A 25167-nucleotide genomic window follows, 5' to 3' on the forward strand; every position below is an offset into this window, starting at 1 on the left:
ACAGAACCAGAAACGTTACCATTTACGTGTCATAGAAGCCACACAGAGAGGTTAACTATCTTGCCCAGGTCCAAACAGCTGTCAGATGCTGGGGCCGGGCTCCATCCTGGCAGAGAACAGGACCGTGTAGATCCACAAGTGAGGCGGGTGGAGGCTTTCCTCGCCAACAGGCGAGAAAACAGCCCTACCTCTTGGAGTTGGGCCGATTAAATGAAGCAGTATATTAAGTCAGTATTGTGCCTGTGACATGTAAACGCTAAGCTATTGCTATCAGTTTCAGTGTATTCCTTTCCATGGGAGCATTGTGGCGAATCCCAAGAATGGTTTCAAGGCTTGGGCTACACATTTTTCAGTGAACGACTCTAATTTATGTGGGTTATGGGACTTTCATTCCTAGCAACAAGGTGGGCCACTATGATTATTTTTCTTATAGTTTTACCTATTTTCTTTTCTTTTTTTTTTTTCTTCTAGAAAATATTTTTGGTTCAAGGATAAGCACTTTCACCTATTTTCTTTTATGCTCTTCATCGGTCCCATTTTACATCCCCGCCTGCGCCACAAACGAAGTTGTCGTAGAAGCCGCGGAGCGGCGCGTGGGCGGGCACCTCAAGCCGTACACTGGCTTCGCCGCCTATCCCAGGGCGCGAACGTTCAGCCCAGTTCTCGCGGGAAGAGGCTTTTTTTTTTTAAACGATAACTTCTAATCCCACTGACCTCCCCAGGGTCACGTGACGCGCCTGCGTCCTCGCCTCAAGGTCTTTCCGGGTAGTACAGGGGCTGTTATCTCGTTTACGGGGTGTCGCGAGTTCCCTTCCGGAAGTAGGCCTTTGACTTTCGCTTCCTCAACGGAAGCGTGTCAGAACCTGGCCGTCGAGTCCCTGAGGAAGTTCGTCACGTCGCAGTGGCCTTCGCACAGCGGATGTGTGTCGCCGCTTAGGTGACGCTGGGAAGTGCTTGCAGCCTCTGCCGCTGCCTTTTGGTTGAAGCACTATGGAGGGAGAGAGGAAGAACAACAACAAACGGTGGTATTTTACTCGAGAACAGCTGGAAAATAGCCCATCCCGTCGTTTTGGCCTGGACCCAGATAAAGAACTTTCTTATCGCCAGCAGGCGGCCAATCTGCTCCAGGAGATGGGGCAACGTCTTAACGTGTATCCTTGCGGCCTAGGCCTTCGGCCTTGGAGTCGGTGCCTCCATGCTCCAGCGTCCAGGTCTCAGACTGGTAGGGGTCGAAAGGGAGGAAGAAGGTGGGCAGAAGCTGGATGTCTAGGTGGAGAACCCACGTTGGGGAGGGGTGAAACTGTTCGCGCGAGGGAAGCGAGGCGGCGTTAATTTCCCGCTCGCTCACCGGTGCCACTAACCTTGCTGGGAATTTGTATCCTTCCCGCCTTTGTGTTTTAACCAGCCTTTCCTCGTCCCTCTTGAATGTATTCTGACGTGCTCTGGTGATTTTTTTTTTTTTAAAGAAAGCAGAATTTATCGAGAGGACAGAAAAGCTTCCACAGCGGGAGGGGGCTCGAGGGGGTTGCCCTGCTCTGGTGATTTTAAGATCTCCTTTTTCCGCTATGCTGTAGAGGTCTGGTAAAGGTTTCACTGTTGACGGCTGCCTCCCAGACTTAGTGGGTAAAGAGAGTTTCTGGAAATTCAGTACCTGAAGGTCTTATAAAAGTTGGCCTAAGAATTAATGCCCCAGTCTTGGTTCAAAATCCATCTCTCACATATTAGCTATTTAAACGATCTGTTAAGTTCTTGACCTCCATTTCCGTAAAATGGAATAACTCTGGTGTTTCTATGCCCACCACAATGCTTAGTATACAGACGTTCAGTTAGTAGGTGCTGTTAAGAGTTTTATAGAATTTTAGGGGAAGGCAAGATGTCAGTTTAGGTTTTTAGGCGTGTAGACCCGGGAATCTAATGTTTTTAATCGTTTACAAAATATTGGATTCTTAAGTTATTCAGAGTGCTGGTATGTATTTGTTTTCTTCATATTTCAAAGATGAAGTAATTTAAGTGATTTTTTTCCCTCTATGTGTTTGTCAGAAAATACACTTATTGTATTGCAGTGGAGAGAACCGCTATAGTTTTAAAGCTCTTTCCACTCTGCGTATGAAGGTTTTCTGGGTGCTGCTTCCACTTAAATGTGTTACCAACTATATACTTAAGGGTGTGTTCACCTCAAAATAGGTGTCCTTTTTTATAGCCAGTTTGTTTTCTATTTATACCGAGTTTTGTTTGAAATTCTGTTGCAGTGTATCCTTTAAAATGCTTTCCTTTTTGTATGTGTTGTCATTAAGGTTGTTGCCATGATGGGATTGTGTCATCTCTGTACCCCATATTGTCTGCTGAGGTCTTTAGAAGTAAGGCATTTAAAAGTTTTTCTTTTCAGTGAATGAGTTATCTAATCATTTCAAAGTATTTTTGGTCTCAGGGATCACCATGTGAGTAGGCTTGCTTGTCAGAGAAATGGAATTGAAAATTGCTAGAGAAAGATAGTGGAGACATACCCAGGGACCAGATCAGGGAGGGCCATTCATTCAATAAATTTATATTAAATTTTATATGTATGGTATGCCAAGTGTCAGTTGGCAATTAATAACTTAGTGAAAGAAAACAGATTTGGTCTTTGATTTGGAGAGGTAAGTATGGTTTTTATTTAGTAGTATCTACTGTGCTTGGCCTTGGTCTTTTTGAGAAGAGATAGAGGTTAATATTTTGGGCTTTACACTGCCTGCCTTCCTGTTTTTTGGACCTTAACTTGAACACCTCAGCTCACAATTGACTATCAACACTGCTATAGTATACATGCATCGATTCTACATGATTCAGTCCTTTACACAGTTCCATTGGAATGTAAGTATAATTTTAAAAATATGTTGTAATCCTTTTGTGATTGATTCCAACTATTTCATTTGTGGTTAGTCTTTGCTTCTGAACTATGATTTGAAATTTGGAATTTAGGTTGATCACTTTCCTTATGTGTCATACTGCTGTTCTGAATCCAGCCTTCAAAGTTTCCTGTGAAGTGGCTAGTTGTCTGGTAGGTTTAGTACATCCTTAGCATAGGCGGATTCTCTAATGAAGTAGATTTTTGAAGGCTTAAAGTTAAAATTTTGGTTGGGAGGCAGAAGCAGAAGGATCACTTGAGGCCAGGAGTTCAAGACTAGTCTGTTCAACATAGCGAAACCAGAGACCTCCATCTCTAAAAAATAATTAGCTGGATGTGGGGCCCATACCTGTAGTCCCAGCTACTAGGGAGAATGAAGCAGGGGGATCGCATGAGCCTGTGGGTTGGAAGGTACAGTGAACTATGATTGTTCCACCATACTCTAGCCTGGGTGACAGAACGATACTTTGTTTCTTTACAGAATGTTAGCGTTTTGGGCTTGGGGAGTATACCTTTCTTACTAAGGAAGAGATAAGCCAGATAGCTTTTTTTTTTTTTTTTTGAGTTAGTCTCACTTTGTTGCCCAGGCTAGAGTGTAGTGGCTCACTCAGGGCCTCCGCAGCCTTGACCTGCTGGGCTCTGGTGATCCTTTCTCCTCAGCCTTCCAAGTAGCTGGAATACAGGTGCATGCTACCCGCCCGGCTAATTTTGATTTATTGTGGAGACAAGGTCTTACCAAGTTGTCCAGGCTGATCTCGAACCCATGGGCTCAGGCAGTCCACTCGCCTTGGTGTCTCAAAGTGCTGGGATTGCAGGCTGAACCACTGAGCCTGGCCCAAACAGCATTTAATAAGGCCATCTAGTAGCACTAGAATATAAGGTAGCAGATAAAGAGTGAAATTTTAAGAGGAAATACTTAGGTTTTTTTTTTTTTTTTTTTTTGCCAATTCTGAAGGTTTTCTACAATTCTTACCTTTTATTATGATTTCAAAACTGGGGTGAAATTAATCTTGTCAATTTGTCCACTCTGCACATATACAGGTTAATATATGTTTCCCCCTATTTTTATCTTTTAAATTTTTTATTTTCTGTGTATTAAGCTTAACAAGGACAGAGACTCATCTCTAAGCACCTTTGGTGAACTCACTGAGTGAATGAATGGTCTGGTAATTATCCAATGCAGAGATATTCTCTGGATGTCATGACCTTATCTAAAATCCAGTGATTAATTTAACTTGAAGTTGTAGATACTCTTTAAAAGATAGATTTTAGGCATATTTTGGGATTAACAGATCACAAATGTTATCTTTTTGGTATGCTAATTATAAGAGTTTAGCTGTGATGAATCAAAATTCAAATTTGAGAAGACTTTTTTTTTTTTTAGTCAGTCTCACTGTATCACCCAGGCTGGAGTGCAGTGGCACACTCACAGCCACTGTAGCTTTGACTTGCTGGGCTCAGGTGATCCTTCCGCCTCAGCCTTCCAGGTAGCTGAAACCACAGGCAGGTGCCACCATGCCCAACTGATTTTTTGATTTATTGTAGAGATGAGGTCTTGCCGTGTTGGCTCAGGGTGGTCTTGACCCCCTGAGCTTGTCCTCTTGCCTCTGCCTCAGAAGTGCTGGGATTCCAAGCGTGAGCCACCTTTCTCAGTGAGAGGACTTGATACATTGTTGTGACTTGATACACTGTTGTGAAATTGATATGTTTGTTATATATGCCTTCAAGCTCTCATGCATTTTTTCATGTTATTTTTTTTTTCTTACTGCAAATGTAATAAATTCCCATGGTAAAAATTAAAACAATATAGAAACGTGTCATATAAGAAATGAAGCCGCTCTGTAATCCCTCTCACAGGTAACCATTGATAAATGTTTGGCATATAGTGTGTACATACATTGGCATTTCTGTGTTTCTATTTTTTTAAAATCACATATTACTATATACTACTATTGTGCAACTTGCCTTTATCACACAACAGTATGTATTGTTATATGTTATATACAATATATACTGTTACATTATTATGTATATGATGTTATATATTATGTATATATGTGTATATGTATGTATATGCATATTATATATTATGTATATTGTTATATACACTATGGAAAGTCATCTTTATATCTTCGTTTTTTGGGTTTTTTATTTATTTTTTGTGTTGGAATCTCACTCCGTCACACAGGCTGGAGTGCAGTGGCATGCTCACGGCTACCTCGACTACTGGGCTCAGGCAATCCTTATGCCTCAACCTTCCAAGTAGCTGGAACTACAGGCGTGTGCTACTACAACCGGCTAATTTTTAAATCCATTTTAGAGATGAGAGCTTGCCAAGTTGTCCAGGCTGGTTGAACCCGTGGGGTCAGGCAATCCTCTCACCTCAGCCTCCCAAAGTGCTGGGATTACAGGCTTGGGCCATCATGCCTGGCCTTTTTTCTTTTCTTTTTTTTTTTTTTTTGAGTTGGAGTCTTACTCTGTCACCCAGGCTAGAGGGCAGTGGTATGGTCCTGGCCACTGCAGCCTCAAGCTGCTGGGCTCAGGTGATCTTTCCACATCAGCCTCCAAGTAACTGCAACTATAGGCATGTGTCACCATGCCCTGTTAAGTTTTTTGATTTATTGTAGAGTTGAGGTCTCACCAAGTTGACCAGGCTGTTCTCAAACCGTGGACTCAGGTAATTCTCTCACCTAAACTTCCCAAAGTGCTGGGATTATTGGCGTGAGCCACTGTGCCCTGTGTGGTTTGTCATTATTTTAAGTGGCCACATAGTGCTTCTATAGGACCACAATTTATTTCACCAGCTTCCTGTTGATAGATATTTTGATTGTTTCTAGTTTATTGTAATGCTCCATGGGGTAGTCTTGTACATATAAAGGGCACTTGGATGAACATCTTAATGTAAATATAAATTTCTGTAGGTACAATTGCTATGCCCAAGGGTATGCAATATGTACAATTTTTGTCATGTAAATTTCCCCTACTGAAATATGATACCAGTTATGTTTCCAGCACTATAGGAGAGTATTCTTTTCTTTACACTGTAGCTAACAACTGATATTTGTTACTTTAGTAAATATTTATTGAGTTCTAACTACTTGTCAAGTGCTAGGGATACATTGGTGAACAAGGTTGATGGGGTCCTAAATTCTTTTCTTTTTTCTTTTTCTTTTTTTTTTTGAGTTGAAGTCTCACTCTGCTGCCCAGGCTGGAGTGCAGTGGCATGTTGAAGGCCGTACAGTGGCATGTTGAAGGCTGGAACTACAGGCACATGCCACCACGTCTGACAAATTTTTAAATCTATTTTAGAGATGAGGTCTTGCCAAGTTGCACAGGCTAGCTTCAAACCCGTGGGCTCAGGCAGTTCTCTCACCTCAGCCTTGGGATTATAGGGGTGAACCGCGCCTGGCCCTAAACTATTTTCTTAATTTACATTGCTTCTGCTGGGCTGGTGTCTCCCATGCCTGTAATCCCAGCACTTTGGGAGACTGAGGTTGAGAGGATTGCCTAACCCACAGGTTTGAGACCAGCCTGGGCAACGTGATGAGACTTCATCTCTACAATAAATTAAAAGAAAATTAGCCGGGCCTGGTGTCATGCTTCTGTAGTTCCAACTACTTGGAGGACTGAAGCGGAAGGATCACCTAAACCCAGCAGGTCGAGGCTGTGGTGGCTGTGAGTAACTCAAAAAAAAAGGAAAACAAATTTGCATTACTTCAGTTCGTGAAGTTGAGTTTTTTCTGCCTTATGGTCATTGATCTCATGAAATATAATAATTGAGTGAAAAGTTGACTGCTGACTTTTTTGCCCCCTTTAAATTTTGATTGTCTTATTTATATGAGCTCCTTATATATTGGAGCTCTTTTAGGTATTGTGAATATTTTTCTCATTTTGTTGTGTGTTATTGTTTTTGTTTCTTGTTCCAAGTAGCTGGAACCATGGGCACATGCCACCTCGCGTAGCTAATTTTTTTTCACTTATTGTGGTGATGGGTTCTTGCCATGTTGCTCAGGCTGGTCTCGAACCTATGGGCTCAGGTGACCCTCTTATCTCTGCTTCCCAAAGTGCTGGGATTACAGGCTTGAGCCATCACACCTGGCTTGTATTTCTTTATTTATAGTGTTTTGGAGTTTAGAGCCCTTGTCTTTCTTTTGTGTTTTGAAATTTTTTGTTGAGGTATGTGCAGTAAAGCACAAAAATCTGAAGCATGCAACTTGATTAATTTTGGCATTATTATTTTGTGTTATTATATGTAACTACCTCTCAGATTAAGATATAGTATATTTCCAATAGTGGTAGGTAGAGTGCTTGTCTTTTAATTGAAGTAATGTTTTTGTTTTTTTTTTAATGGACATGGTCAAATGACTGGCTTATTTCTTTTCACTTAAGTTCAGGAATTGTACTTGCTTTCTTTTTGAGAAGAAATTCAGCCTCATTAATTGAATTTCTACATATACTGTCTTAAATATTTTCAAGTGGAGGAAGATAAAAGTAGTGGTGAACTACTTGTGGGGGAGGAGTGTTGATGTTTGTACCACTAATAAAAAAATTGGCTGGATATGGTGATGCATACCTGTAGTCCCAGCTACTTGGGAGACTGATGCAGGAGGATTGCTTGAGCCCAGGAGTTGGAGGCTGTGATGAGCTGTGATTGTGCCACTGCACTCTAGCCTGGGCAACAGAGTGAGACCCTGAGTCAAAAAAAAAAAAAAAAAGTTTTGTATTTTGTATGTTTAATGCCAAACAAACTTGATAGTGTGTGTTTACTCTCCTTACTTGACTCTTAAGAGGTCAATTTTAGTGGTTAAAAGTATGGACTCTGGAGTCAGACACATCTAGATTTGGAACTTTGCTACAGTGCTTACAGGCTATGTGGCTTTCAGCAAGTTACCATAGGCCTCAGATTTCTCATTTCTATGGAGTCATTAGTAGTACCTGTTTACTGCACATAGAAAACACTCATTAAAGTAGCTGCACATAGAAAACACTCATTAACATTAGCTTGCATTATTCTTTTAAAATGGAGAAAATGTTATATTTAACTAGAATAAGAATTCCTCCTAGAGAAACTTTGCCTTTGATGGGAAAATGCTTTGATAAGCATGCTTGATAAGTGACTCCATGAAGAGCATTGAGTATTTATAGGGTTAACTGAGCAAAAATTAAATTGAAATTTATCTCTTGTAATTTTTTCCTTGATGAGGTATTGTCTTTCTTTGTTACTTATTGTTCATTTATCACATTTTAGCTAGCTCCTTTGAAATATTTTTAGTTCCTAGAAGGCAAAGTTATATAGGATTAAAACCTTAATATTGCCTTTGACTTGTCCTTTTCTTTTCCCTTTTGTCCAGTTAGTTATAGTCTTTTATAGGGTTACTTTTATTTCTCTCCCTATACATATACATTTTCATTATCATAATATTGGAAGAAAAGAAGAAATAAAGGAGAAAATCCCTATAACCCACTGTTCAGAAATAATCCTGTTAACATTTTAGAGTATATCCCACTAGAATTTTTTTCTGTATGCAAGTACATACATGTATATTCAGTGTAGTCCTATAAGTTTTCCAGAGCGATGCCTGTGTTTTTTCCCCCCTTTATTTCTACTGCTAGTGGCTACTAAACTTAATTTCTTTCTCTCTCTTTTTTCTTTCATTCTCATTCTATCTCTCTCTCTCTCTCTCTCTCTCTCTCTCTCTCTCTCTCTCTCTCTCTCTCTCTCTCTCTCTCTCTCTCTCTCTCTCTCTCCCCCCACTGCCAAATTGTTTGGATTGCAGGTGTGAGCTACTGCACCGGCCAAAAAATTAACTTTTTTTTTTTTTGGTCAGAGCCTAACTCCGTCTCCCAGGCAGTAGTGCAGTGGGATGCTCACGGCTACCACAGCCTCAACTTGCTGGGCTCTTCCGCCTCAGCCTTCCAAGTAGCTAGAACCATACATAGGTGTGCAAAACCATGCCCGGCTAAGCTACTTTTTTGATTTATTGTACAGACGAGGCCTTGCCAAGTTCTCCAGGTTGGTCTAGAACTCCTGGTCTCAGGCAGTCCTCTCTCCTTTGCCTCTAAAAGTACTAGAATTACAGGCATGAGCCACCGCGCCCAGCTCAAAAAATTTGCTTTTAATATTCCCCATCCTTTTCTCCTAGTCCTGCCTACCACCAGTGGAATCTTACTAATTATTTCTTATCTTTTAATAAATTTTTATTAAATACTACGGGTACATAATAGCTTATATTTATTTTAAACGTTTCTTTTTTCTTTTCTTTTTTTTTGACTTGGAGTCTCACTTCGTCACTCAGGTTGGAGTGAAGTGGCACACTCACGGCCACCCCAGTATCGACCTGCTGGGCTCCAACGATCCTTCTACCTCAGCCTTCCAATTAGCCAGAACTACAGGTGTGTGCTACCATGCCTGGCTAATTTTTTGATTTATTGTAGAGATGAGGTCCTTCCAAGTTGCCCAGGCTGGTCTCGAACCTGCATCCGCAGGCAATCCACTCGCCTTGGCCTTCCAAAGTGCTGGGATTCCAGGCTGAGCCACCGAGCCTGGCCTTAAACATTTCTTATGTTCTACATTTTTCTAAAATCTTTAGTATTCCTTAACCAGGTGTGGTGGCCCAACCTTGTAATCCCAGCACTTTGGGAAGCACAGGTAAGAGGATTACCTGAGCCCAGGGGTTGAGACCAGCCTGGGCAACTTGGCAAGACCTTGTCTACAATAAATCAAAAAATTAGCCAAGTGTGGTGGCATATACCTGTAGTTCCAGCTAGTTGGAAGGCTGAGGCGGAAGAAGCCCCTGAACCCTGCAGGTCGAGGCTGTTGTGGCCGTGAGAATGCCACTACATTCCAGCCTGGGTGGCAGACTCCGACTCAAAAAAAAAATCTTAAGTATCCCACATTCCTTTATCTATTTCCTTTAACTACTCAGCCTAGTGTTTAACATGTGTTTATGTCCAGATCTCCACACCTTTGTTCCTGTCCCATTCCCTCTGAACCTACTTTGTTTATCTTAACCCTTTGCACTTGAGTCATCTTGCAAATCACCTACCAGCAACTCAATTGCACGTTTTTATGAAATAGTGAAAAATATATCACTTTTGTTAAACATATAGCTTAGGACCAGCTATTTTATTGTAATGATATTTGACTTGTAATGGAATATCAGACATTGAGGAACCTATTTATGATGAAAAAATTTAAAATTTTATAGCCTTATATTTTTCAACATATGGTGACAGGTGAAATAGTCAACATGCATTGCATTGCAAGTTCATTGATACATGGTGTGCAACAGTAATTTGATGTCTTCTGCCTGGTATTCTTCTGTTCAAACAGATAATGCGATCTTGTTGTCTTCCTCCCACAGTAATAATATGTAGTTTAACACTAGCTGATTTTATAAAATGTAGATCTCAGTATATATTCCATCACTTTATTTGCTTTTTTTGTGCAATTTGAGTGGAAAACTTCGAGGAAACATATACTTTGAGAATTTGTGCTGGCATAAATTTGCCTTTTTTTTTTTTTGAACTGGAGTCTCACTCTGTCACTCAAGCTGGAGTGCAATAGCATGCTCATGGCCCCCGCAGCCTCGACTTGCTGGGCTCAGGTGATCCTCTGCCTCAGCCTTCCATGTAGCTGGAACTACAGGCACACACCACCATGCCCAGCTACATTTTTTGATTTATTGTAGAGATGAGCTCTCGCCAAGTTGACCAGGCTGGTCTTGAACCGGTGGGCTCAGGCAATCCTCTCACCTTGGCCTCTCAAAGTGCTAGGATTATAGGCGTGAACCATCATGCTCGACCTATAAATTTGTCCTGTATAATCACCAGCAATCTCTTTATGTCCCCTGAGAGGGGACATCTGAGTGGTCTGCTAGATTTTTTTTTTTTGAGTTGGAGTCTCACTCTGTCGCCCAGACTGGAGTGCAGTGGCCGCTCCCGGCCACTGCAGCCTCTGTCTGCTGGGCTCAGGTGATACTTCTACCTCAGCCTTCCAAGTAGCTGCAACTACAGGCATGTGCCACCATGCCGCAGCTAATTTCTTTTTTTGATTTATTGTAGAGACGAGGTCTCACCATGTTGCTCAGGCTGGTCTCAAACTCCTGAGTTTAAGTAGTCCTTTCGCCTCCGCCTTCCAAAGTGCTCAGATTATAGGTTTGAGCCACCGCTCTCAGCTGAAAATTTAAAACTTTTTTTCCTTGTTTTCTGGGGTTTTGTCTGAAAGAATTACTAACTTGAATTTGTGGAGAAAAACTTAACTCTAGAAAAGTATGGCATAGGTAACAGCAGAGACACTATTAAGTATTAAAATATCAGTTCTAGTCAGTAAAGTAAAGTAGGATAGCTAAATTCTGTACAATTATTTGTTGTGTTTCTCTGACTCCTGGTGAATTATAGCTCTTGTCATCTTTTATTGCCATCTTTTATTGATTGAAATATTCCACTCCTTGATGTTTCCAAGATCACCAAGCTACATTTATGTCATATTACTCTACTCTTGTATTTTTAGTTCTAAATTTGTTGTCTACCTGTGTATTAGCTTGAATTTTTGTCCCCTAAATGCTTTCTATTTATTTTTTATTTTTATTTTTTATTTTTTGAGTTGGAGTCTCACTCTGTCGCCCGGACTGGAGTGCAGTGGCCATCCTGGCCACCGCAGCCTCGACCTGCTGGGCTCCAGCTATCCTTCCACCTCAGCCTTCCAAGTAGCTGGAACTACAGGCGCGCGCTACCACGCCCGACTGATTTTTGATTTATTGTGGAGATGAGATCTTGCTTGCCCAGGCGGGTCTCGAACCCGTGGGCTCAGGCAATTCACTCAACTCAGCCTCCCAAAGACGCGGGATTACAGGCTGAGCCACCGAGCCCGGCTAATGTCTTCTATTTATAATCCTTTGAATAATATATATATACATACACACATACATATGTATATGCTTTGTATTTTCTTTCTAAAGATTTGATATAAATAACATATAATTGACATACAGTGAGATTCATTGTTTTAACTTGTACAATTCACTGGTTTTTAGTATATTCACAGAATTGTGCAATGGTCACTAATAGAATGTTTACATCACCTTGGAAACTCCTTACCCATTAGCAGTCATTCCCAATCTCCCAGCCCCTGGCAATCACTAACCTATTTTCTGTCTCTATAGATTTGCCTATTCTGGGCATTTCAACTTACTTATTAAAAAAAAAAAAATGTGGCCAGGCTCAGTGGCTCAGCCTGTAATCCCACGCCTTTGGGAGGCTGAGGTGAATGAATTGCCTGAGCCCGTGGGTTCAAGACCCGCCTGGGCAACTTGGCGAGACCGCATCTCTACAATAAAAATTAAAAACTAGCCGAGTGTGGTAGCGCGCGCGCCTGTAGTTCCTGCTACTTGGAGGGCTGAGGTGGAGGGATATTTGGAGCCCAGCAGGTCGAGGCTGCGGTGGCCGGGAGCGGCCACTGTACTCCAGTCTGGGTGACGGAGTGAGACTCCAATTCAAAAAAAAAAAAAAAATGTACTCATTTAAAAAAATGTATAAAGCCGGGCTTGGTGACTCAGCCTGTAATCCTGCGCCTTTGGGAGGCTGAGGTGAGTGGATTGCCTGAGCTCGCGGGTTCGAGACCCGCCTGGGCAGCGAGACCTCATCTCTACAATAAATCAAAAATCAGCTGGGCGTGGTAGCTCGCGTCTGTAATTCTGGCTACTCAGAAGGCTGAGGTGGAAGGATCGCCCTCGCCCAGCAGGTCGAGGCTGTGGTGGTCGGGAGCGGCCGCTGCCCTCCAGTGTGGGCGACAGAGTGAGACTCCAACTCAAAAAAAAAAAAATGTATAAAGTAGTTTTGGGGCGCAATGGCTCACGCCTATAATTCCAGCCCTTTAGGTGGCGGAGGCGAGAGGATTACCTGAGCTCAGCGGTTCGAGCTACATGGTGAGACTTCATCTCTACAATAAATCAAAAAATTAACTGGGCATGGTGGCATATGCCTGTGGTTCCAGCTACTTGGAAGGCTGAGGCAGAAGGATCACCAGAGCCCAGCAGGTTGAGGCTGCAGTTGCCGTGAGCGTGACACTGCACTCCAGCCTAGGTGACAGAATGAGACTTCAACTCAAAAAAAAAAGTATAAGCCAGGCTCGATGGCTCAGCCTGTAATCCCGTGCCGTTGGGAGGCTGAGGTGAGTGGATTGCCTGAGCCCGTGGGTTTGAGACCCACCTGGGCAACTTGACGAGACCTCATCTCTACAATAAACCAAAAATTAGCTGGGTGTAGTAGCACGCACCTGTAGTTTCAGCTACTTGGAAGGCTGAGGCGGAAGGATCACCGGAGTCCAGCAGGTCGAGGCTGCGGTGGCCGGAAGCGGCCACTGCACTCCAGTCTGGGCAACAGAGTGAGACTCCAACTCAAAAAAAAAAAAAAGTAAGCTGGGCTCGGCTCGGTGGCTCAGCCTGTAATCCCACGCCTTTGGGAGGCTGAGATGAGTGGATTGCCTGAGCCCGCGGGTTCAAGACCACCCTGAGCAACTTGGCGAGACCTCATCTCTACAATAAATTAGAAAAATCAGCTGGGCGTGCCTGTAATTCCGGCTACTTGGAAGGCTGAGGTGGAAGGATCGCCGGAGCTCAGCAGGTCGAGGCTGCGGTGGCCAGGAGTGGTCACTGCACTCCAGTCTGGGCGACAGAGTGAGACTCCAACTCAAAAAAAAAAAAGTATAAAGTAATTTGATATGGACATTAAATAAAGAATCTCATTTTTTAAATTTTTATTTTTTTGAATCAGAGTCTCAATCTGTCACCCATGCTGAAGTGCAGTGACATGCTCATGGCCACCGCAGCCTTGATCTGCTGGGCTCATGTGATCCTTCTGCCTCAGCCTTCCAAGTAGCGTGCCACCATGCCCAGCTAATTTTTTGATTTGTTGTAGAGATGAGGTCTCACCAAGTTGCCCAGGCTGGACTTGAACCTGTGTGCTCAGGCAGCCCTCTTACCTGGCCTCCCAAAGTGTTAGGATTATAGGTGTGAGCCACCATGCCCGGCAAAAATCTCATTTTAAAAGAAACTTAAATAGCCAGTCTTTCGCCACGATGAGCAAACCAAAATAATAGTGCAGAGAGGCAATGAGAAAGAGAAACATCAGGTGGAAGAATCAGAACAACTCTAAGCCGGGCTCGGTGGCTCAGCCTGTAATCCCACACCTTGGGAGGCTGAGGTGAGTGGATTGCCTGAGCCCACAGGTTTGAGACCCACTTGGGCAAGTTGGCAAGACCTCATCTCTACGATAAATCAAAAAAAAAAAAAGAACAACTCTATTTAAAATGTTGAAAGAGGCTGGGCTCCATGGCTCAGCCTGTAATCTCATGCTTTGGGAGACTGAGGTGAATGGATTGCCTGAGCCTGCGGGTTCGAGACCTGCCTGGGCAACTTGGTGAGACCTCCCCTCTACAATAAATCAAAAATTAGTCGGGTGTGGTAACGTGCGCGTAGTTCCAGCTACTTGGAAGGCTGAGTAGAAGGATCGCCAGAGCCCAGCAGGTTGAGGTTGCAGTGGCCGAGAGCGGCCACTGCACTCCAGTCTGGGAGACAGAGTGAGACTCCAACTCAAAAAACAATAATAATAATAAATATATAAATGGAAAACCTGTCTGTTTACATCTAGTAGCTTCTCCCATAGGTAGTTTTTTTTTTGCTCAGACTGGAATGTAGTGGTACAATCATGGCTCAATGCAGCCTCTCAGCCTCGACCTCTTCAGCTCAAGCAGTCCTTACTGCTCAACTTCCCAAATAGCAGGGACTACTAGCCATGCTAGCTAATTATTGTATTTTTTGTAGAGGTAAGATTGCTTAGGCTAGGCTCAAGCAGTTCTCCCACCTTGGATTCCCAAAGTGCTGGAATTACAGATGTGAGCCATTGTGCCCAACCTTAGATAGCTTTTAGTGAGAGTTTGTTGAAGGATTGTGTTTGGAAGTGGATATAGGTTAATGGATGGGAGAGAGAAAGATACTGTAAGTAGGGGGAAAGCTTAAACATGCAGTGATGAAGTTGAGACAAGCAAAGAGCTTGATTTGAGACTTAGTTTCTCTAGATCTATCTTGATCTAGAAACACATAATAAATATTATTTTTCTCTCCATCCAGTCTGTGGCTCCAGCAGCCTTGTTTCTAGCAGCAAAAGTAGAGGAGCAGCCAAAAAAATTGGAGCACGTCATCAAGGTAGCACATGCTTGTCTCCATCCTCAGGAATCACTTCCTGATACCCGGAGTGAGGTAGGAGAGTAATTACACATTTGCTTTTCTTTTATTCTTATTTTCCCTACTCAAGAATGCCTGGATCTTTATTTGTGGTGTAACTTAATTTTATAACTTCAGTTTACTGAAGTTTGAATGGGGCTGTTAAAGAAACCTTTTAGTGTTTGTTTTTTTCTTAGCAAAAAGAAAAATAAATGTTAAGGTAAAAGTTAATTGTACTTGTAGTAAAATTTGAAAAAATAGAAAAATGAAGAAGAAAATATGTCACTAAATGTATTTTAGACCAAGAAAGCACAGATAAATAAGTGAAGCACTTATTTCTAGCTTCTTTTCTTTAAATAGCTATGTGTGGATATATTTTTGTATCTGTTTTTTTCACTTACTGCATCCTAAATATCTTCCTATTTTATTCTTTTTTTTTTTTTTTTTTGAGTTGGAGTCTCACTCTGTCTCCCAGACTGGAGTGCGGTGGCCGCTCTTGGCCACCGCAGCCTCGACCTGCTGATCCTTCTGCCTCAGCCTTCCAAGTAGTTGGAACTACAGGTGCATGCTACCACGTCTGGCTAATTTTTGATTTATTGTAGAGATGAGGTCTCGCCAAGTTGCCCAGCGGGTCTCGAACCCACGGGCTCAGACAATCCACTCACCTCAGCCTCCCAAGATGCTGAATTACAGGCAGAGCCATCAAGCCCGGCTCCATTTTATTCTTAGATGTAAATTTTTGTTATGGAGCCTTAAAAAAATGAGTCTTGTCTCTAGTTATTTTTTTTTTTTTTGAGTTGGAGTCTCACTCTGTCACCCAGACTGGAGTGCAGTGGCCGCTCCCGGCCACCGCAGCCTTGACCTGCTGGGCTCTGGCGATCCTTCCGCCTCAGCCTTCCGAGTAGCTAGAATTACAGGCGCGTGCTACCACACCCGGTTAATTTTTTGATTTTATTGTAGAGATGAAGTCTCACCTGCCCAGGCAGGTCTGGAACCCGTGGGCTCAGGCAATCCACTCATCTCAGCCTCCCAAAGGCCCGGGATTACAGGCTGAGCCACCCAGCCCGGTTTTTTTTAACTTTTAAACAATTTACAAAAATTATATATGGTTATTATGAAAGAATCTAAACACTTAAGCTTTTTATTTTTATTTTTTGTGTTGGAGTCTCTGTCGCCCAGGCTTGGATTACAGTGGCACACTCACAGCCACCACAGCCTTGACCTCCTGGGCTCAGGTTATCCTGCTTCAGCCTTCCAAGTAGCTGGAACTACAGGCATGTGCACCACGGCCAGCTAATTTTTTGTTTTTTGTAGAGATGAGGTCTTGCCAAGTTGCCAAGCTGGTCTCGAATCTGTGGGCTCAGGCAATTCTCTCATCTCGGCTTCCCAAAGTGCTGAGAAGGAAACATTTAAAGTAAAAGTTTATCTCCCTTTCTCACAGGAGGGTAATGCTGACTATAGCTTGAAATATATTCTTCTAGACCTTTATCCTGTGCATATACACAACTTTTTGTTTTCTTCCATCCTTTTTGAACTTCTCTTAAAGAAAGGAAACTCTCCTGATTTTAAAAGTCAGTGATTGAGCTGGGCTCGGTGGCTCAGCCTGTAATCCCACGCCTTTGGGAGGCTGAGGTGAGTGGATTGCCTGAGCCCGCGGGTTCAAGACCCGCCTGGGCAACTTGGCGAGACCTCATCTCTACCTAAATCAAAAAAATTAGCCGGGCGTCATAACGCGTGCCTGTAGTTCCGGCTACCTGGAAGGCTGAGGCGGAAGGATCGTCGGAGCCCAGCAGGTCGAAGCTGCGGTGGCCGGGAGCAGCGCCTGCACTCCAACCTGGGCGACAGAGTGAGATTCCAACTCAAAAAAAAAGTCAGTGATTGGACAGCGATGAGTTGAGAGGTCTGACATTTGTGTTTAGAGAAAAATTATAGATTTCTGTTACTAGATCATTTAAGTTTCTTACAGTAGATGCATGGGTTATCCTTGATCAAATAGATAAGTGGAATTGTATGTTTCCTTCTGATCATATTGGAAAAAGGTTTTGTTTAGGGGTAGGAGGGATTGTTTTTGTTTTTAGTAATAGTTTTTCCGAACAGTGTTTGCATAGCAGTGTCTTGTCTTCATTTTTTCTTTGGGCCACTTCAGTAGCTCTTATTGAAGAATGATTGCTCTGGGTTTTGTTTAGGTTTGAGACTAGTAAATGGTTCATAGAATTGAGTTAAAATAAAACAAAAGCATAATTTCCAGTTATTTTCCTTCTCCAGTTCTTGTGACGCAGAACTGGTTTGGGAGGTGGAGGTAAGAGGATTGCCAGAGCCCAGGGGTTCGAGACCAGCCTGGGCAACTTAGCGAGACCTCGTCTCTACAATAAATCAAAAATTAGCCGAAGCCGGGCTCGGTGGCTCAGCCTGAAATCCCAGCACTTTGGGAGGCTGAGGCGGAGGGATCGCCGGAGCCCAGCAGGTCGAGGCTGCGGTGGCCGGGAGTGGCCACTGCACTCCAGTCTGGGTGACAGAGTGAGACTCCAACTCAAAAAAAAAAAAAAAAAAAAAAAATTAGCCGAGTGTAGATATGTTTCACTATATGCAAAGGAGAACTAGCATAGTTTTTTAAATCCTCATCAGCTTATTCAAATCATAAAGTTAAGTGGAAAGTTTACTATAATTTAGGTGTTTTGACTCCTAACCAAGGTCTTTCTCTCCTAGAGTTCTAGACCAGTGCTGTCCAATAGACATATAGTGGGAGCCGCATATATAATTTAAAATTTTAAGCTTTTCATTAACATGTATTAAAAAATCCAAATAAAAAAGAAATTAATAATTTTATTTAATATATCTCAAATATTGTCATTTGTAGCACATAATCAATTTTTAAAAGTTATTAATGAGATATTTTACATTACTTTTTAACATACTTCAAAATCCAGTATATTTTACAGTTATAGCACTTTTTTTTTTTGATTGGGAGTCACTCTGTCACCCAGCCTAGATGGAGTGCAGGCGGCACACTTAACAGCCACCACAGCCTTGACCTGCTGGACTCAAGTGATCCTTCTGCTTCAGGCTTCCAAGTAGGTGGAACTACAGACATGTGCCACTGTGCCTGGCTAAATTTTTTTGATTTATTGTAGAGATGAAGTCTCGCCAAGTTGCCCAGGCTGGTCTTGACCCCATGGGCTCAGGCAATCCTCTTACTTTGGCTGCCCAAAGTGCTGGGATTATAGGTGTGAGTCACTGCACCAGGCCAGGTTATAGCACATTTTAATTTAAACTAGCTACAGTTCAAGTGATCAGTAGCTACATGTGACTAGTGGCTGTAGTTTTGGCTAACACAAATCTTGGAGATAATTTTTTATTTCTTTCTTTTTTTTTTGTAAGTTGGAGTCTCTGTTGCCCAGGCTAGAGTGCAGTGGCACACTCATAGCCACTTCAGCTTCAACCTACTTGGCTTCAGTGATCCTTCCACCTCAGCCTTCCAAATAGCTGGAACTACAGGCACGCGCTGCCATATCTGGCCGATTTTTTGATTTTATTGTAGAGATGAGGTCTCGCTAAGGTGCCTGGGCTGGTCTCAAACCCGCAGGCTCAGGCAGTTCACTTGTCTCTGCCTCCCAAAGTGCTGGGATTACAGGCTGAGCCACTGAGCCCAGCCTGAGAGAATTTTCTTAATGCCTTTTCCTTTGAACTATTCTGTAAATTTTTAGAAATCTAGCATAGAGCCAGGCTCAGTGGCTCAGCCTGTAATCCTGCGCCTTTGGGAGGCTGAGGTGAGTGAATTGCTTGAGCCCGCGGGTTTGAGACCCGCCTGGGCAACTTGGCAAGACCTCATCTCTACAATAAATCAAAAGTTAGCCGGGTGTGGTACCATGCATGCGCCTGTAGTTCCAGCTGCTTGGAAGGTTGAGGCGGAAGGATCGCTGGAGTCCAGTAGGTCGAGGCCGCGGTGGCCGGGAGTGGCCGCTGCACTCCAATCTGGGTGACAGAGTGAGACTCCAACTCAAAAAAAAAAGAAACCTAGCCTAGGAGAAGGTTTAACAGGAGTCAAATTGTTTATGTCAGTTAAATGCCTACAGTACCGTAGAAAGGTTCTGTAAATGTATTTCGGTGATACTGGAAAAAAGATATATTTAAAATTTTTTTATTCCTAAACCACATGAGCTTTAAAATCTGAAATATTAGTCAGTCTGAAAATGAGCCAAAGTTTTGGGTGCTTTTTCTGTAGCCATATATGGATAAAATGTTGTTTTTATGTATATACTATACTTTATATATATATTTAGGTCTCTCGATGTATATATACTACATATATACACTTTATGTGTCTTTGTAAGGAATAATTTCTCTGTCTTCTCATTTTTAGGCTTACCTGCAACAAGTTCAAGACCTGGTAATTTTAGAAAGCATAATTTTGCAGACTTTAGGTAAGTTTATTTTCCTTTAAAACATTAAAAAAATTATGCAATATAATCATGTGATTTTTAAATTTGCCAAATAGGAACTAGGAAGAAAATTCCCTTGTGAAGATTTTTGCAGTGTTCCTCCATTTCTGGCTTATAGATGTTGTAGATCTCTGAGTTGAACCCTGGCATAATTTAGAGAGAATGACGGTAGTACAGCTGACCTTTGAAATAACAGTGGATTTTTTTTTCCCCATTCATGATTTGCTTTTGAAGGTTTGGCGGTTTTTAACCCATAGATGGTAAGAACTACCTAAAGAACTTTTTTCCTTCAATGGATTTATGGTCTGTCTGTCATTGTATTTATAGAACAGTATTTGTTTTTAAAATTGGTAACCAGGGTTTGGAACAGCAGAATGGAAGCGGGGAACTCAAGCTATAGTGGCTCCATGAACAACTCTGATGATGTTCTTTGATTATCTGTTACTTTCATCAGATGGACTACTTGTAAAAACTTAGAAAATAAAAGCTAGCAGAGTTATGCAGTGGAAGCATGCTGGGCCCATAAAAACTTAGAAAATATGAAAATATGGGTTTTTTTCTTACTGTTTTGGGCTATCATTTTTCTCTTCTAGGTATGATAGGATTTCATGAGTTCTTTTTTAAAAGTTATTGGTATAGCTATATATTTTTTGCACATATATACACATGATGAGTTCTTCAGAGTTCATCTCTGAGGTTAATTTCTTTTAGTTAACTTTTTTTGTTTGTTTTTTTGTTTTGGGATTGGAATCTCACTGTCACCAAGGCTAGAGTGCAGTGGCATGCTCATGGCCACTGCAGCCTTGACCTGCTTGGCTCAGGTGATCCTTCCACCTTAGCCTTCCAATTAGCTGGAACCACAGGCATATGCCACCACACCCAGCTAATTTTTGATTTATTGTAGAGATGAGGTCTCGCTAAGTTGCCCAGGCTCGTCTCAAACCCCTGGGCTCTGGCATTCCTTACCTTTACCTCCCAAAGTGCTGGGATTACCTGCGTGAGCCACCGTGCCCGGCTGTAGTTAACTTTTAAAAATTATCTTCAAGGTAAATGTATTTCAGGGGATAATATTTCTTATTAATATTTTAATGTGGAAACCAGTGAGAACTAATTCAGTGAAATCAGTTATCCTTTTAGAATAATTTACATCATTTAAACTTCTCAATAGAATTTGTTGTATCTGGAAAATTTTACTTACACAGTATACTCAGGGCAACTTATTCAAAGATAATTTTCCCAAAGCCTGTAATCCCGTGCTTTGGGAGGCTGAGGTGAGTGGATTGCCTGAGCCTGCGGGTTCGAGACCCGCCTGGACAACTTGGCGAGACCTCATCTCTACAATAAATCAAAAAATCAGCCAGGCATGGTAGCGCATGCCTGAAATTCCGGCTACTCAGAAGGCTGAGGCAGAAGGATCGCTGGAGCCCAGCAGGTTGAGGCTGCAGTGGCCGGGAGTGGCCACTGCACTCCAGTCTGGGCGACAGAGTGAAACTTCAACTCAAAAAAAAAAAGATAGCCGGGCTCGGTGGCTCAGCCTGTAATCCCAGCACTTTTGGAGGCTGAGGTGAGTGGATTGCCTGAGCCCGCGGGTTCGAGACCCACCTGGGCAACTTGGTGAGACCTCATCTCTACAATAAAATCAAAAATTAGCTGGGCGTGGTAGTGCCTGCCTATAGTTCCAGCTACTTGGAAGGCTGAGGTGGAAGGATCTCTGGAGCCCAGCAGGTCGAGGCTGTGATGGCCAGGAGTGGCCACTGCATTCCAGTCTGGGTGACAGAGTGAGACTCCAACTCAAAAAAAGATAATTTTTATAGACATATTGATCCTCCTTAAGTAATTTTGGTAAAGACTATTTGGGGTTGAATAAAGTAATCAGTATCTATTTTAACTGGATGATGAAAAGGAAAAAAATCAAGATAAAAGAGGGATAGGTTTCTAAAGGATTTTTTCAAAGTTAAGCTTTAGAAAGATAGTCATCACTTGAGTGACTGTATCCAACCTTACATTTTGTAGTCCCTAAAAAAGTGTTATATATTTTTCAGTGGTTTCGATCTTAGTGGTACTCTTCAGCTCAACATTTAAGCAACTTTAGAGATAATGCATCTTAGAGAAGAGTATGCTGCATTTTTTGTGTAACTCTTAGCCTCTGAAAAGCAGTTTTGGAAGAGGAAAATGAGGGAGGCCTGTAATGATGACTCAGATTAAGGAAGTATAAAATATCTTGAGTAGCTTTAGCTTTTTAACCTGTTACTTTTTTCTTTTAAGGCTTTGAGCTAACAATTGATCACCCACATACACATGTTGTAAAGTGCACTCAACTTGTTCGAGGTAAGGAATCCCAACTTGAGATGACTATCTTAAATTATTTCAACATTTAGAGACTGTGGTTTGCTTTGAACAGATACAGAACACATCTGCTTTGTCCAAAAGTGAAATTGAAAGGCCTGTTTGACTTAAATAAAAATAAGTGGTTCTGACTTGGAGTTTTTCTGTTGTGTTCTTGTAATTAATAATGTTTTTAGAAAATCTCCTGTTAAAGAGATTTGACCTCTTGAGGATGTTTGTGAAAGCTGGGGGCAATTTTAAGGACGTCTTAGTGGGAGTAGGTGATCTTATTTAAATTTGAACTTTCCATAACTGACAATTCCTTAGCAGGACTTTTCTTTTTATTCTAATTTAACAATAGTAGTTATAATTAAATGAAACTCTCAGTTCTTCTTATTTGGTTTAAGTAGTAGTATCAAGAATATCTGGACACCTATGTGCATTTAAGAGCCTTTCATAGTTTTTTAGACCAAACTGATAATTGGTCCTATTTTACATTTTACCAATGTGTGTTTCATGTGAAAATTTACAAAGTTCTCCCAAGTATTTTATACTTGAAAGTTTTGCGGAGCACGGTGGTTCGTACCTATAATTCCAGCACTTTGGACAGCAGAGGCGAGAGGATTGCTTGAGTCCAGGGGTTCGAGTCCAGCCTGGGCAACTTAGTGAGACCTCATCTCTACAGTAAATAAAAAAAAATTAGCCGGGCATGGTGGTGCACTCCTGTGTTTCCAGCTACTTGGAAGGCTGAGGTGGAAGGATCACCTAAGCCCAGTAGGTTGGGGCTGCAGTGGTCATGAGTGTGCCACTGCACTCCTGCCTGGGCAACAAGAGTATGACTCCTATTAAAAATGAACAAAAAGAGCCGGGCTCAGTGGCTCAGCCTGTAATCCCACGCTTTGGGAGGCTGAGGTTAGTGGATTGCCTGAGTCCATGGGTTCGAGACCCGCCTGGGCAACTTGGCGAGACCTCATCTCTACAATAAATCAAAAATTAGCTGGGCGTGGTAGCATGCGCCTGTAGTTCCAGCTACTTGGAAGGCTGAGGTGGAAGGATCGCTGGAGCCCAGTAGCTCGAGACTGCAGTAGCTGGGAGCGGCCACTGCACTCCAGTCTGGGTGACAGAGTGAGACTCCAACTCATATAAAAATAAATAAAAATAAAAATGAACAAAAAGTATTAAAATGTTTATACTGAGCAAGGGTAAGGTTAGAGATGGATATAGGTAATATTGGAAAGACTATGTTCTAAGGGTGATAAAAATTTGCTTTGTCATCCAGAGTAGTTTGTTTTTGAAGGAGGAATATGATTTTTCATTAAATAATTTGTTATTTGATTATTTGGGGATTGAATCACAGCCTACTTAATTAAAAACTTTTTTATTAGCAAAAATCACTTTTCTCAATACATTAAGATTTTCTGGATTCTGATCTTGCTTTCAGATTTTGCTTTCAGATTATCTTAATTCATCCTCTAGTGTAGCATTTCACAGTGAATTCTTATACCAGAATCTCTGGGCTACTTGTTTAAAATGCTTGTGGCCTTCTCCAAACATACTGAATCAAATTTTAGGGAGCAGGTCCAGGAATTGCATTTTAAACAAGCACCCCAGATAATCTGGTATGCAGAATAAAGTTTGAGTACCTAGGTCTGTAGGGAGCATAATTATTAATATTAAAATTAAAAGTGATTGATCTGTCTCCTTTGGTAGAATGTAAACATCAAGTGGTCAGAGACTGTGTCTGCCTCATTTAATACCTTTTTTCCCTTCCCCACTGTTTTTTTTTTTTCTTTTTCAGCAAGCAAGGATTTAGCACAGACTTCTTACTTCATGGCAACCAACAGGTTTATATATATATATATATTTCCTCCCTTTTATTTTTGGTATAAGTCTTTACTAGGGTTGAAATTGTTACCTTTTAAGGGATGTATACAATGACTTAGTAAACTAGAACTTAAAGACCCAGGCATGGAAATTATCTTTGATATAATGTGTTATAGACAATTTTCTCGTGAATGTTGAATTTCCTGCAGTTTTCATGTTGTACTTTAAATTTTCATGGTACTTTTTAATTTTGTAAGATGATGTAGTAAATTAAAATTCTTTTGATAGACTACTAAATTCTGCATATTATTTGCTTTAAAATACGTAACAGCATAATTCTGAAAGTTAAGGTAAACTTAAGGGGCTCATTGATAGTTATTGAAAATCTAATTTGGAAGATTCTAAAATAATTATGACATTTTAAAAGACTCCTTTTTCGCTGGGCACGGTGGCTCATGCCTGTAATCCCAGCTCTTTGGGAGGTGAAGGCAAGAGGATTGCTGGAGCCCAGGAGTTTGAGACCAGCCTCGGCAACATGGCGAGGCCTTGTCTCTACAATAAATAAAAAACGAAATTAGCCGGCCATGGTGGCGTACACCTGTAGTTCCAGCTACTTGGAAGGATCACCTGAGCCCAGCAGGTCAAGTCTGTGGTGGCCCTGGGCATGCCACTGTGCTCTAGCCTGGGTGACAGAGTGAGACTCCAACTCAAAAAAGAAAAAAAATTAGCTGGGCATGGTGGCACATGCCTGTGGTTCCAGCTACTTGGGAGGCTGAGGTGGAAGGATCATCTGAGCCCCAGCAGGTTGAGACTGCAGTGGCCGTGAGTGTGCCACTGCACTCCAGCCTGGATGACAGAGTGAGACTCTGACTCAAAATTATAATAATAATAAGACTCCTTTTTCTTTTTCCTACTTCCAGACAAATGGGCTCTTCGGTGTGTAAAGAGTTTCAATACTTTTTCTTCTTCCATTTATTGGAGTCAGGGTTTTGCTCTGTCACCAGGGTGGAGTAGTGATGTAACCATTGTTCACTGTAGGCTTGAACTCCTGAGCTCAGGTGATCTTCCCACCTCAGCCTTCCAAGTTGCTGGGACTACAGGTGCTTGCTACCACACCCAGCTAATTTTTAAGTGTTTTGTTATGTTATCCAGGCTGGTTTGAACTCCTGGACTCAAGTGATCCTCCCACCTTTACTTCCCAAAGTGCTGGGATTATAGGTGTGAGCTACCTTACCTGGCCACCTTTTAAAAAAAATAGCTGGGTGTAGGGGCACACACCTGTAATCCCTGTACTTTAGGAGGGTGAGGCAAGAGGATTGCCTGAGCCTGTATCTTCAAAATTAGCCTGGCAATATGGTGAGACCTCATCTCTACAATAAATAAATTTTAAAAATTAGCTGGGCATGGTGGTGCATGCCTGTAGTTCCAGCTACTTGGAAGGTTGAAGCAGTGGGATCACCTGAGCCCAGCAGGT

At 42.0% G+C, this 25167-nt stretch overlaps 1 protein-coding gene across 4 annotated transcripts in view; it reads left to right on the forward strand.

Moving 5' to 3' along the window:
* The first annotated feature begins 624 nt into the window (after positions 1-624).
* CCNT1 (cyclin T1) overlaps positions 625-25167 on the forward strand; it is a 33699-nt gene continuing 9156 nt past the window's right edge. For 2 of the 4 annotated variants that reach the window (XM_008070899.2, XM_021718990.1), the window contains exons 1-6: positions 625-1151; positions 2769-2850; positions 15013-15141; positions 19466-19526; positions 21810-21872; positions 23668-23713. In XM_008070899.2, the coding sequence (XP_008069090.1) occupies positions 991-1151; positions 2769-2850; positions 15013-15141; positions 19466-19526; positions 21810-21872; positions 23668-23713 (542 nt within the window). In that variant the 5' untranslated portion in view covers positions 625-990. The remainder of the gene's footprint in view (positions 1152-2768; positions 2851-15012; positions 15142-19465; positions 19527-21809; positions 21873-23667; positions 23714-25167) is intronic. The other 2 variants (XM_021718991.1, XM_021718989.1) reach the window with 2 other exon arrangements.

The sequence above is a fragment of the Carlito syrichta genome, unplaced genomic scaffold (genome assembly GCF_000164805.1).
Source record: "Carlito syrichta isolate Samal-C Ts95f unplaced genomic scaffold, Tarsius_syrichta-2.0.1 Scaffold314050, whole genome shotgun sequence".
Classification (NCBI taxonomy): Eukaryota; Metazoa; Chordata; class Mammalia; order Primates; family Tarsiidae; genus Carlito; species Carlito syrichta.